This window comes from Moschus berezovskii, chromosome 10 (assembly GCF_049115385.1).
Source record: "Moschus berezovskii isolate FMDL1 chromosome 10, NW_MosBer_1.0, whole genome shotgun sequence".
NCBI classification, from domain to species: domain Eukaryota; kingdom Metazoa; phylum Chordata; class Mammalia; order Artiodactyla; family Moschidae; genus Moschus; species Moschus berezovskii.
In genome coordinates this window covers 76,478,350-76,493,606 of record NC_142469.1, presented here as the reverse complement: position 1 = coordinate 76,493,606, position 15,257 = coordinate 76,478,350, and the positions used below count along the sequence as shown (strand labels likewise).

Below are 15,257 nucleotides of genomic sequence, written 5' to 3'. Positions count from 1 at the left end.
CATGTGCTGCAACTACTGAAGCCCCTGCACTCTACAGCCCATGGTCTGCAACAAGAGAAGACACCACAATGAGAAGATCTCGCCCAGCAGCTAGACAGTAGCCCTGGCTTACCCAACTAGAGAAAGCCCACTCACAGGAATGAAGACCCAGTGCAGCCAAAAATAAAATAATTTAAAAAGAATTTTTTAATTAGAAAAATGACTGAACAGGTCTAAATAATTCTGAACAAAGAAAAAGTCCTGAAAAGTAAATCATCAATAAAGGGTGGCATGCTAATTTTTTTAAACACCTATCCTATATAGATAATATGCCATACTTAGGGCTTCCCAGGTGGCTCAGCTGGTAAAGAATATGCCTGCAATGCGGGAGACCTGGGTTCGATTCCTGGGGTGGAAAGATCCCCTGGAGAAGGGAACCGCGATCCACTCCAGTATTCTGGCCTGGAGAATTCCATGGACTGTACAGTCCATGGGGTCACAAAGAGTTGGACACGACTGAGTGACTTTCACTCACTCATGCCATACTTATATACTAAATTCTTGCTAAAAATGCATAGTTGGAGCACAACTGTGAACTTTCTCTAAAGTATATTAGGTTAAGACTGACTTAAGTAAAAGCTCTGGCTTTTATGGGAGCTGTTAGCAATGAAAATATATTTGGCAGCTACGGTTCCCTGGTATGAACCATGTGATAATCAAATGTAGTTTCCTTTACTCATAGCCAGAACTAAAACAAAATATTTCCCTGAATACCTTAGTCAATATAAGATCAAATAGAGCCACAATTCATGAACTGACAAAATGCTGTTCTTTCTGTTAGAGACAGTTATTGCTTTAGGTATTTTATACAAAACATAAGTAACACTATACTGTGCTTTTTTCATAGCCCCCAAAATAATAAAGTCCGCTTTCTATCTTTACCATTATATTAAATACATAAAATACACATAAATATGCATCAGTTCAGTTCAGTTCAGTTCAGTCGCTCAGTCGTGTCCGACTCTCCGCGACCCCATGAATCACAGCACGCCAGGCCTCCCTGTCCATCACCAACTCCCGGAGTTCACTCAAACTCATGTCCACAGAGTCAGTGATGCCATCCAGCCATCTCATTCTCCGTCGTCCCCTTCTCCTCCCGCCCCCAACCCTTCCCAGCATCAGAGTCTTTTCCAGTGAGTCAACTCGTCGCATGAGGTGGCCAAAGTATTGCAGTTTCAGCTTTAGCATCAGTCCCTCCAATGAACATCCAGGATTGATCTCCTTTAGAATGGACTGGTTGCATCTCCTTGCAGTAAAAGGGACTCTCAAGAGTCTTCTCCAACACCACAGTTCAAAAGCATCGATTCTTCGGCGATCAGCTTTCTTCACAGTCCAACTCTCACATCCATACATGACCACGGGAAAAACCATTGCCTTGACTAGACGGACCTTTGTTGGCAAAGTAATGTCTCTGCTTTTTAATATACTATCTAGGTTGGTCATAACTTTCCTTCCAAGGAGCAAGCGTCTTTTAATTTCATGGCTGCAATCAGCATCTGCAGTGATTTTGGAGCCCAAAAAAATAAAGTCTGACACTGTTTCCACTGTTTTTCCATCTATTTCCCATGAAGTGATGGGACCAGATGCCACGATCTTTGTTTTCTGAATGTTGAGCTTCAAGCCAACCTTTTCACTCTCCTCTTTCACTTTCATCAAGAGGCTTTTGAGTTCCTCTTCACTTTCTGCCATAAGGGTAGTATCATCTGCATATCTGAGGTTATTGATATTTCTCCCAGCAATCTTGATTCCAGCTTGTGCTTCTTCCAGCCCAGCATTCCTCATGATGTACTATGCATATAAGTTAAATAAGCAAGGTGACAATATACAACCTTGACGTACACCTTTTCCTATTTCGAACCAGTCTGTTGTTCCATGTCCAGTTCTAACTGTTGCTTCCTGACCTGCACACAGATTTCTCAAGAGGCAGGTCAGGTGGTCTGGGATTTCCATCTCTTTCATATGCAATATAAAATATTGCAACTCAGTGGTAAAGAATCCACCTGCCAATGAAGGAGACACAAGAGACACAGGTTCGATTCCTGGGTCAGGAAGCTCCCCTAGAGTAGGAAATGGCAACCCACTCCAGTATTCTTGCCTGGGAAATTCCATGGACAGAGGAGCCGGGCAGGCTGCAGTCCTTGGGGTCGCAAAGAGCTGGACATGACTGAATGACAGAGCACGCACACAAAGGTATCTGATGGATAAACACATGAATGTGTATGCATGTGTGTATATAACATGCATTTCATTTTATATACAGTATTTTTATTTTGAAATATACCAGTGTTAATACCACGCCAATTTAAGGAAAGCATTAGGAATAAAGCAAATTTATAATAATCTGAGTGAGTGTGCTGATGTCAGGAATAAGTACTGTTACAATAAGTATTCTAATATAACTATTACTGCTGTTAATCTTAATAACTAACATTTTTATAACTTTATCTCAGGCACTGTGCTAAGTACTTTTAAAACATTAACATACTAGCTTGGTAAAAAAAAAAAAATGTGTTCAGAGGCAATTAGGTGATATGATGGGCCAGTTACCCATAATGTTTGGCAATCAGAAGGCTTTCCTAACATAAATTTCCTATATCTTAATGGTTCCCTTTGACTGCAGACTCTGCCCTCTAATCACTTCATTCATTTATTTTTCTTTTTATTTGGAATTCAATATTTACTTTCATGTTTCCTAAAATACACTTAAAATCAAAGGCTGTATACATATATCATAAAATATCATAAATTATCACTATACCATTCTAGCAGTGATGTTTAATTTGTCAGTTAAATTTACCACATAGCACTACCCCTTTCATATGTAAGATTCCCAAGGCATCTAATGTAAATCATAAGATTTGAAACCAGGCCAACAGATGGTTGGATTTTCAAGACACCCAGCCACAGCTGCCACTTTATGTTAGCATCAGATTAATAACTGATACACCCGTTAAAATATAGTGAGCCATCACTAAGATTAATTTGCTCAGTTACTTATCTTGCAACTTCCTTTAATTCAAGCAGATGTAAAAAAACATAAGCTGGGAGTTCCAACTATTAGTTCTCTTTCATTTTTATTTGGGCATAACAGTGAAATTTCAAATATTTTCTTTTTAGTAGACAGATTTCATCAGGGAAACTTTCTTACAGGTTTCATCAAGAAAACCTGTAAGAAGAAAACTATTAGATTACAAAAAGGAACAAGACTGGCACTTGAAATATAATATTCTACCATGTCAAAGGTTCTGCTTTTCAAGAACATTATGATTTCTAAGTAGGATGACATAAGTCTCAGTTAAACCAGGATAACTTGGTTTTCTTGGTTTTCTTCTAACTCAGCAAAGTACACTTCCAAGGGTACCGTTTGGATGATAAATTACATGGTCACACAATTTATGTGCCATAGAGTAAAGAATTAAATACCTTGCACTCAGCTTTATTAAATTACATGATAATTTTGAACAGGGAAAATTTCTAGCTGCTAAAGTTTTCAAGTGAAAAAACAGTGTACAGTTCCCTTAGGTGATAAACTGTCTTTTTACTTTTCCTTCTTCTAACATGCCTGAAACAGACTTATCTTAAACAGTCTAAGTAAAGATGAAATTTTCTTAATCATTTCCCTGTCAATCTGCAAAAGAAAACAAGACAAAAATCTGGGGCCCTGCCCTCCACAAAAGAGGCATTCCTATATTCCTATAGAATATAAATTTCACATAATATGATTTTAACATATCATTTCACATAGATATGCTATTGTCAGTCTTGGGTATTTTTCTACTTGTCACATTTTTAACCACAGGATGCTAAAATGGAAATTTAAAAGGGATGAACAAAAAACTGAGAGAGGAATCAAACCAGTTTATATTTTATAGAGAGATAACTGAGTAGCCATCAAAATTAATCTGTTCAAATAAATGGTTGGAAATATTGATCAAATTTAAGCTTGGAGAGTTGTCTGAGGAATAAATTTTTTCATAGTTTTCTTGGATACATGTACTGAAGCAGAAGCTCTTAAATGTTTTGGCCTCAAGACTCTGTTACACAGTTAATACTTATCTACAATCTCTCCCTACCAAGAGCTTTTGTTTATTTGGTATATTTACTAATTAGAAATTAACAGATTTTAAAATGTATTGCATTCTTTTCAAATTATCAATGATAAATTCACTATATATATATAATGTCATCACAAATATTTTGTGAAAATAACTATATTTTTAATTAAAAATTTTATAGTGAGATGAATGGCATTATTTTACATTCTTGTGACTTTGTTTAATGTCTGGCTTAATCAAAGACAGATTTATCCTCATATCTGTTTCTGCATTCAATCTGTTGCAATATGTTGTTTCATTTGAAGTATAAGAAAAATCCAGCCTCACAGAGAAGTATATTTGAAAAAGGGAGGAGAATAACAGCCTTTTCAGATAACTGTGGACATTCTTCTTTGACATTGCACTGAAACTCAACAAGATGTAGTTTCTTAAAGATTAGTTGCAATGTTGAACCTTAAAATGGATCAATAAACTTTCATACTCTTTACAGTCAAATCTTTTGGTCTATCTTGAATATTAATGGATCTTTTATCCACACATGTCTTTGTAACAAAACGCATCAGTCATTTTAAAAATACAAATTCACTGAGTTACAAAGATTCTCCATATTTTGACATATTTCATGATATAACATCAAAAAATTCATTAATGTCACGTCTTACTAAGAAAGTCTTTATGGATTACAAAGAGGAGCAAGTAAACACCTGAGGGAAAGGAAAATTTCAGTATCTTGATAATGATAATGGTTTCACAGGTACATACATATGTTAAAAACTCATCAATTTATATACTTTAAACAGGTACAAATTTTAAGTATAAATTATACCTCAAAAACGTAAAAACAAAGTTTGATAGATAAAAACAACCTGGGAAAATAGAGTTCCTTATTCTACTCTGTTCTCTTGCCGTATAAAATTTTCCATTAAAAAAAGTGGGGAAGTTTAGGAATCTGTTTACTCACAGTAATAGATCAGTTTTCTTAAATTCTTATTATTGTCTGAAAGCTTGAGTTTTATTATTGGTGGTAAATGATGTCAGTTTTCTTTGATGTGACAGGTTTATTTCTTTTCAAGAAAATGGCTGCCAAATACCCAAATGTGAAAACAAAAATGTCTAAGGGTCCTTTTTTGAGAAAAAAATGGTGTTCCATGAAGGGAAGTAGCTACTTTAGCTTGCAGTTTAAACAACCACACTATGCTTTTCCTTGAGTCAATCTCCCACTTCAATATATGGAGGTGCTTTATGAGCACCTCTCATTTTTGTTACATAAATATTAAAAAGATACATCCTCAAAGGTTGAGATTAAATACAATGAACAATTATTACTACTCAGCAAGAACATTCTTAGGTTAAATTGGCTTTTTTTTTTTTGCAACTGCTTTGATTCACACTGGTCACTCACAGTTTTAACCACCAATGCTATTGCACCATCAGTGTAAATCTCAATCCCAAAAGAAAAGGCAAATAATATCTTAGTATTATCATAAAAATAGTTTTGCCCTCACACAGACCCTACAAGTATCTCAGAGCCTGCCAGGGACCCATGAATCAATCTGTGAAAACTAGTGAACTAAAGTCATTTTAAAAGAGTTTAAAGCTCAACAAAAGTATAACCTTACAAATTATCAGACTATTAAATCACTCAGAAGATAAGCACAATGAAACACATTTTTACTAATAAAAATAAATGATTTGATGAGAAAAAAACAGATATTTAAACAAATATATTTTGTCAATACCCCTACCTACTAAGTAGACCTTTAAGTGGGTGTATGACATTTTAGCAATATAAACACTTTCAAATTAAACACTTTACAAATTTATCGCTTAAATGACAAAGGCTCAGATTTTAGGATTCTAGAAAGCTTTTGAGTGTCCTAGCTATGCTTCTCTTGGAGAAGGCAATGGCAACCCACTCCAGTGTTCTTGCCTGGAGAATCCCAGGGATGGGGGAGCCTGGTGGGCTGCGGTCTATGGGGTCGCACAGAGTCGGACACGACTGAAGCGACTTAGCAGCAGCAGCAGCAGCAGCTATGCTTCTCACCCAAGGAAGAAAAACTGCTGACTTCCTTTTCCCTCCCACTCCTGACCCGTCAATCAGTGCGTCAGGACAACATTACCTTCCATAGAGAAGATCTCCATGCTTACATACCAAACTGGGCAAGATCCAGAGCTTTTGGAGCTCTGCCTTGGCCACAAATGGTAAATGAGAACTTAAGATGAGGACACCAAAGTCAAATCTGAGGGTCTCCTTGGACATAACCTCCAAAAATCCTTTTCATTTGGCTGAACCACCACCTACACAGGACCAACGGGAATCACTGGATGGCCCACGACAAGCCTTTTAAGACTGACAAGATTGGCCTGAGTTGTCTAGGTCTTTTAACAGTGATTCTCAAAAAGCAGGGACATCTGGATAGAATAAATTCATTGACTCAACTCACCCAGAATTCTCCCTAGTGTTCAGCCCATAAAATCTGAGTCTGGTGTCCTGTTAGTCCGAATGGTTTGACATTGGATACATACTGCTGACTACAGCTGTAATGACTCTAACCTACTGACCGGGACTCTTCTAGTCTATCACCACATCTGCATAGGCCTGTTTGCTTCTACTTCAGCCAACCCCCTCACTGCCTCTTCTACAGTCTGGAACTATTTGAAGGTCTTATCTTTAAGATCCAATCTTGTGTCCTTATGATGTGTATTAAACTCCACCCTCTTATTATCCCACATCTATCTACACAGTCTCCTTTATCACATATTCACTGACTTAGTATATTCAACTGTGCCCATCTCCTTTCCCACCTCCCTCACCAACTCCTCAAACACATAAACCTTCCCCATATAGCTTCTTCAGCTAACTAGACTATAAACTCAAAGTTCCTCCTATCACTAATATTACTACTATTCCTATCACTTAATATTATCACTAATATTACCTCTGCTCTGCCCTGCCTCCTAATGTACTGCTTCTCTCCCCAGTAAACTGTACCTATTGTTCCTGGACAGTGTCCTTTCTCTACCATCCATCTCAGCCTATTTATCCAAGCCCTGAAACTCCCCATCCTCAGCTCTCCTATAAGCTAAAGTTATACGCTTCTTCCACTATGTCCTATCAAAACCCACCATTGTTATGGATGAAGCTCTGTTCATCTACTCCTCCCTCTCCATTTTTCAGATGTAGTCTTAGCTCCCCAGTGACACTGTATACTCTTAAGGACTATGTCTTACACTTCTCTGTATCTCGTGATACCCAAGAGGAGTACACACATCGTACACACACAATAACATTTATTAAGTTAATGATGAGTAATTATTATTAAACAGCTGGGGTTCCCAGAATATCATATTTGAACCTTTGCTTGCCAAAGTTATAAAGTACAAGGGCCTGAAAAAAAAATCTTCTAGACCTTTCCAAATTCTCCACTGCCTCCTATGAGAAATATCTGACAGCTGAAAGTAAACTAGTCTTTGCAAGCACTAAATTGCTCATTAATCTTCCAAATGGTGTCATTTAGTCAATTACTTTCCCAGAGGAAATATAAATGGAACAGAGGTGCCACGGAAAAATTAATACACCCAACTCCAGTAAGTAACTCACAGAGAAGAGCTTTCACCACCCTAGGACACCCGAGCTATATTTCATTCCTGGATTCACCAGGAAGGGCTGGTTTTACACTTAAAAAAAAAAAAATTTATTTTAAATGACTAATGAATGCAGTTAGGTTTGCAAGGAGTTACAGCCTAATATTAAGTAAGCATATTATCAACCAAATTTTTGATGAGAATTAAAAAGCAGAACTTTTTTCTTACATCTGAATGTATGACTATTGCCTCCATAACCTACCAAACTTCCCCCTAACACTCCACATCAAGAAGCACAATGACAGAAGTTGGAGAGGAAAATGCTCAGCATGGAAACGTAAAGCAGGCCCAGGGAACGGGAAGAGCTGCCAGGAGATCCAAACTCAGATGCTGCCGGGAACCATGGAGGTAGTGTGACTGAGTTAAGCAAACGGTAAAAGAAGACCAAGAGTGAGGGGGTGATGAAAGGCAGCTGCTTCAAGGTGTACCTACTACTCACCCAGGAAATCACTGCATTCAAGATCGTGAAACAGGTGTGGCCATATTTTTTTATTGTTCAAAGGCACCAGAAACCCAGCTTTTTTTAAGTAAAATTACCCCTAAATTGGAAACAATTATAAAACAAACAAAAACCCTGTGTTAGTCCAGTATTAATACAACATGTTGTAGTTGTTTAGTCACTAAGTCGTGTCCGACTCTTTTGCAACCCCATGGACTGTAGCCTGACAGGCTCCTCTGCCCATGGGATTTCCCAGGCAAGAATACTAGAGTGGGATGCCATTTCCTTCTCCAGGGGATCTTCCCCACCCAGAGATCAAACCTGCATCTCCTGCATTAGCAGGCAGATTCTTTACAACTGAGCCACCAGGGAAGCCCAATACAACACGAAGGGTTGCTAAGTAGTGATCTTCGGAACACACACTAAGTCTGGTGGGGTGCAAAAAAAATTCTAAAAAAAACTTCCTAAAACTAAATCTCTATTTCACACTCACTTTTAGTAGCTGAATTTCTCTTTCTTAATCTGAGTGTCTGAGTACTTAATTAATGATCACACCAGATAGATGAAAAGCTCAAATGTAAAAATAACCAAAAAGCAGAAGAAAATATAAATGAAAATGTATCAGATTTTTAGTTTGGAGATGACTCTAGTCACAGTAATTAAAGAAATCACAGAATTTTTGTTACCTATAATTTTACAAAACTAAAAAACATCTAATATGAAAAATTTCTTGTGACCAAAACTGAATGCAAAATAAAACCTGGAAAATATCTGAAGCCAATATAGCAAAAGGCTAATAATCTTTACTCTTCAAGAAAAATCCTCACAAACTTTTAAGAGACACAAGAAGAATGAAATCCAACTCCTTATGGACAAAAATAGCTTGCTGCTGCCAGTCCCTAATACAAAGCAATTACCCTGTGGGACCAGGGCTGAGACATCTGCAAAACCACACATGGCGTTATGAGTGGGAAACATACACAGTTAAATGAGTTCTCAAAAAAACTTTAAAAGCACCAGAGGAAATCAAGTGCCACAGAAGACCCAAAAAATAGAAGAATTCACACCCAAGGAACCAGATCTTCAAATATAAGAACTTTCAAAATTAACTATATTGAAATCATCAAAGAGATAAATGAAGGAATACATCCATAAGCAAAGAGTCAAGCAGGAAAATATGATAAAAATCAACTGCAAATCTTGTAAATGAAGCATATAGTCATTGGTATTTTTTAAATGTCCTAAACAGTATAACTGAGACAGCTGAAAAGAAAATCAGTGATTTGAAATCCAGTATTATCCAAGAATGCACCATTAACAAATTAAGATAGGAAATATGAAAATCTAAAAATTCTCTCCCCACAAAAATTCACCTTTCTATATATACAGTTTTATGAATAATTTCAGGAGGTTCCCAGAGTTCCTGAAGCCCAAATTCTACTCTAAAATTCTGAACAAAGTATATTATGATCATCTGAAATCTGTCCCATTCTTTGTATACAACACAATACTGGTTTCAAGGTTCAGGGAACAGACATTATATTTGAATTAGGATCAAATTAAAGAGTAACCATACCAAATATAAGCCAATTAAATCTGAACAAAAGGGTGGAAGATCTATAAAACACCTTTCTCCAAAGAAAGCACCCATATGGCTAAAAAGCACATGAAAAGATGCTCAACATCACTAATTATTTGACCAAAACTACAAATAAGATATCACCTCACACTGGTCAGGGTGGCTTCCCTGATGGCTCAGACGGTAAAGAATCCACCTGCGAAGAGGGAGACCTGGGTTCGACCCCTAGGTTGGGAAGATCCGCTGGAGGAGGGCATGGAAACCGACTCTAGTATTCTTGCCTGAAGAATCCCATGGACAGAGGAATCTAGTGGGTTACAGTCCATGGGGTTGCAAAGAGTCAGACACAACTGACAGACTTTCACTTTCACACTGGTCAGAATGGCCATCATCAAAAGTCTATTATACAAACAATAAATGCTGGAGAGGTTGTGGAAAAAAGAGAACCCTCCTACACTGATAGTGGAATATAAACTGGTACACCCACTATGAAGAACAGTATGGAGACTCGTTAAAAACTGAAAACAGAGCTACCATAATATCCGCTAATCCCATTCTTGGACATATATCAGGAGAAAACCATAATTCAAAAAGATACATGCTCTCCAGTGTTCACAACAGCACTATTTACAACAGCCAGGACACGGAAGCAAGCCAAATGTCCATCAACAGAGGAACAGATAAAGAAGATGTGGAACATAAACACAATGGATTATCACTAAGCCACAAAAAAGAGAAGGAAATAATGCCACTTGCAGGAACACAGATGGACCCAGAAATTGTCGAATTGAGTGAAGCAAGTCAGAGAAAGACAAATATCATATGACAGACATCATTTATATGTGGACTCTAAAAGAAAAGGGTACAATTGTACAAATGAACTTATCGACAAAACAGAAATAGAGTTACAAATGCAGAAAACGAGCTTACGGTTACCAGAGGGTAAGGGAGGGCGAGGGATAAATTGGGAGATTGGGATTGACATATACACACTACTATATATAAAATATGTAAGTAATAGGGAGCCATTGTCTAGCACAGGGAACTCTACTCAATACTCTGCGACGGCTTAAATGGAAAAAGAATCTAAAAGAGTGGAGAGAGAGAAAGAGAGAGATGCATAACCAATTCACTTCACTGTATACCTGAAACTAACACAACATTGTAAATCAACTATACTCCAATAAAAAAAATTTTTTAAGGATAATACAAAAAAAAATCTGAACAAGAAATGAAACCCACAAAGAAAGCATCCTGAATCCTGCCCAATATTTTCTGCTGTAAAACTCAGGTAAGTTCAAGAAAATCAGTAATTATCCACAGCAAATATGACTCTAGTGTGTATTAAAATTGGCTAATGATTATAAAATAATTATCATTTTAAATGTCAACATTAATGTTAAGAATGGTAGGAGAATATAGATTATGTGTAATAGGCAAAAACCACATTTTTAAAATAATGTTAATGATCTGTATGGGTGAAATTTGAAAGAAGCTAAATTGCTCTGAATTAGAAAAGGATGAGATATAAAGAGCCTGAGAGGAAAAGTCGAGAGAAATTGCCTAGGATGAGGGGAGTTTTAGAAACCAAGCTGGAAAAGAGCAGTAAAAGAAAATTCAGTGAGTGGAGCACAGTAATTTGGGGTGAGCTGAACAGAGCTGTATAATGGCAATATTGGAGATCCATGCTGTGAGCTGCATAATGCAGGCCCACAAACCTTCAGTAAAATCTACATATTGCTCTTTTTAAAAAAAATAGGAGTGAGAAAGGCAATGAAGCACCGAGTTCTTCTTCAAGGTTGGTCTAAAGTAATTACAGAGAAGATATGGAAAGCTAGCCAAAATCTGTATTATGCAAGAAGGATTTAAATTTGCTTTTTACAGTGAACTTAAAGAGAAATGTTTGGTCCGCATCAAAACTTTGATGGAAGCCAGCTCTCTTACAGAGGTTCTGAAAACAAAAAAGTCTTCCTTAAAACACACTTGACATGTTTCAGAACACAGAATTCAAATTACATACTGAGTATCTTCTGTTTAAGAGGGCTAAGCTCTTTGGAAGGTAAAATGGCTTCTCTGATGAGAATTTAGAAATAAAATCGTCTTCTTGAACATTTTTAAAATACTTTCTGTATAAAGATTCTTTCAGGATGTATATTTCCATAGGTTTTCTTCAAGCTGACCTTGATGGTGGAGAGAAAGTACCTTGGTTGAAGATCCTTGAGATATTTAGATACACGTTTTTATCTTCTCTATTTTCACGTCACTTAAAAAGTATACAAATGATGTCGTCTTGAAGTTCACAATGTTATAAGAAGATTGCCCAGCTTGAAATAGTAAATTTCAATCACAACAGATCAGGTTCCTTTGAGAGACAGCCACATTGCAAACGAGAAATACTTCTGTTCTAGTTTTTCACATTCTTCTTTTGGTGTCCATGCTCTGTACTTGGAATCATAACTGTGTATGAATCTGTCTCATCACAAGCCATCTCCCTCATAAGATGACAGAGCATTTATGCATGAATCTTGGTCTCCCCTCAAAACATGTTCTTCTTAAGGAAGAAATTGAAAGACAAGTTTTCGATCTCTGCAGGCCACCTATGCTTTCTCTATTCAGAGTAAAACTTTCTCGCCTGGCATATTCTATTCCTAATTAAAAGCAGCAAAGATGAAAATACCCGGCATAGAAGGCTGTGATCATATAGGCCTTCACCGATGAAAACGCTTTCTTCATATTCACAAAATAAAATTATACTGAAATGAATTTTGAATCAAAATTTCAAGACTTCATGACGATTATATTTTAAAGCACAGAAGTATAAAAACTATAGGTACCAAAATCTTGACTGATAAATATAAATACTAAATATGTTCCACAAAATTGTTAATATATTATTGTCAAAACATAACGTTTAGGAAAATATGTCACTGAGAAAAACATACAACATAAACATTTGCCAAAACAAAATGACGCTGAAGAAATCAAAACCAAAGATAATAATTTTTAAATGCCACTCACCAATCACAATTGAAGACTCACAGTGATAATAGCCATTACTTTGCTTTTTCTTCAGCATGGAGCAAAGATCTATACAATGTACCACTTCTTCTCCAAATCTATGGCTGATAAATTTTTCATACAATTTGGGGTCTATTTTTTTCACTCCCTTGAAATGACAAGACAAAAATCACAAAAATCAATCATTTCACTTAGGCAACCAATTCATATCTCTATCACTTTCTTAGAACCTCATAGTTTTGGTATACAGTCCTGCCTGCCTGCATCTAAAAATGGATACCACAAAATTGCTGCAAAGTTGTTTTTAAAGTCTCTCTGTCTGGAATGAGTTGTATTTAAAAAAAAAAAAAAATTGAAGAGTGTAGAGCAAAAATAATAAGGTATATATCAAGTTGAAATTTGAGATATCAAGGAAAGAGTAATCATCTCCAAAAACAATGGAGAAATGGAAGAATTTTTCAGTGACATGGAACGTAACATTTCATAGTGTGTAGAACATAACATTTGCATCCATTTTAGTAAATGGATGCAATTTTTAAACTCCTTATGTAAGAATCATCTGAAAGACAATTAAAGGCTATTCAAATTGGAGTCAATAGGTCTTTCAAGTTTTTCTCTACCTGCCCCTCCTGATTCTGCGTGCTTTCATAGCAGAAATAGGGCTTATTGTGGAAAAATTAGTAACCTGGTAGTTCCCCCAAACATGGGAAAGAATGTCTCCCTCTCCCCTTACTATACATGGTCCTATACCTGCCTCAGAGTCCCAAAACACATTAAGATGTCTCATTAAGATGAAGATATAGTACTTTACAGGGCAAGTTTACTAGCTGGCCATGTGCAAATTTTTCTTTTAAATGTATATATATATATATATATATTTACATTGCCCTAGAAATACCTGTCATTTCTAAAACTCAGAAAATATAAAGAATATAGAAAAAAAATGAAAATGAAAAATCATTGATGACCCTGTTATTTATATATTAATAAAATACGTTAACCCTGTGATATATATATTCTTCAAGTCTTTCTCTATGCATGTATGTTATTTTCAAATTATACTTATATAAATCCTGCTGCTGCTGCTAAGTCACTTCAGTCGTGTCCGACTCTGTGTGACCCCATAGACAGCAGCCCATTAGGCTCCCCCGTCCCTGGGATTCTCCAGGCAAGAACACTGGAGTGGGTTGCCATTTCCTTCTCCAATGTGTGAAAGTGAAAGTGAAGTCGCTTAGTCACGTTTGACTCGTAGCGACCCCATGGACTACAGCCTACCAGGCTCCTCCGTCCATGGGATTTTCTAGGCAAGAGTACTGGAGTGGCTTGCCATTGCCTTCTCCGATATAAATCCTACTAAAGTATAATTAGAATATGTACTTTCCCTTTTTATTCACAAAAATCACAAAAAATTTTTAAAATGCAGATATAAAAACAAATTAAAATCACACGCAACTACTACTAAAATTTTATGTATTTTATTTTTCCTATGCATGAGTTGTACCATGAGTACTATTTGATAATCAGTTTTTTTCAGTTAATATGTCAAATTGATAAGTAATAAATAAATGTGAAAAATGTTTTTATATTTTTATAGTATTCCATTGTATGTAGATATAATTTATTCACTCAATTCTTTATTGTTGAACATGTCAGGGAGTTAAGATCCCACATGCCTCAGCCAAAAAAAAATATATATGTATATATAAAAACATGTTTTTGTTGAGATATGTGTTTCAGCTGAGCTCCTGATCTTTCCTAACCACTTCACTCAGACCTCCCCACCTCAGTTAACAGCGACCATGTCCGACTTGATCAGGCTGAAAACCTTGGGGTCATCCTTGATTCTCCTCCTTTCCTTAGCTCTACTTCCAATCATATCATATTGGCTCTGCCTTCAAAACACACCCAGTTCTCACCACTCCCCTGCCACCTCTGTCCAAGCATTTCTGTTTCTTTCACCTGGATTATCCCAAGAGTTTCCTGACTATTTTCCCACTGTTTTCTCTTTGGAAGTCAAAGTGATCCTATGAAAACATATACCCAGATTGTGTCATCCTCTGCTCAAAATTCTCCAAAGGGTCTCTCCATTTCTCTCAGAGGAGCCAAACTGCCCCAACCAGCCTGCAGGGTCCTGATCTTCCGTCCCTGGACCTCATGGGCCTCGTGTCCACCACTCTCGCCTTCATCCCTCAGCAGCCTCCCCAACCTTCTCGCTCTTCTGTGAACAAGCCAGGCAGAGCCTACCTCACAGTCCCTGTGCTCGTCCCCGCTTCCTGAAATGCTCCTCCCCCAGATTTCTTCATCGTCCACCCCATCTCCTTTAATTCTCTGCTCAAATACTACTTTCTTAATAGGGCTTCACTTTTTACCTTTTTATATAAAAAGGTGCCTAAGAATTGATGTTTCTGAATTGTGGTGCAAGAGAATATTCTTGAGAGCCCCTTGGACAGCAAGGTGATCAAACCAGTCAATCCTAAGAGAA

General features: G+C 36.9%; 1 protein-coding gene across 7 annotated transcripts in view; it reads right to left on the bottom strand.

Annotated features, from left to right (window-relative positions):
• Positions 1-15,257, bottom strand: part of AKAP7 (A-kinase anchoring protein 7) — a 130,313-nt gene that overhangs the window by 45,023 nt on the left and 70,033 nt on the right. For all 7 annotated transcript variants that reach the window (XR_008686854.2, XR_016038437.1, XR_008686852.2 and 4 more), the window contains exon 7: positions 12,776-12,923. Coding sequence is in view for 3 of the 7 variants with exons in the window: in XM_055432883.2 (XP_055288858.2) it covers positions 12,776-12,923 (148 nt within the window). In the remaining 4 variants the exon portion in view is untranslated. The remainder of the gene's footprint in view (positions 1-12,775; positions 12,924-15,257) is intronic.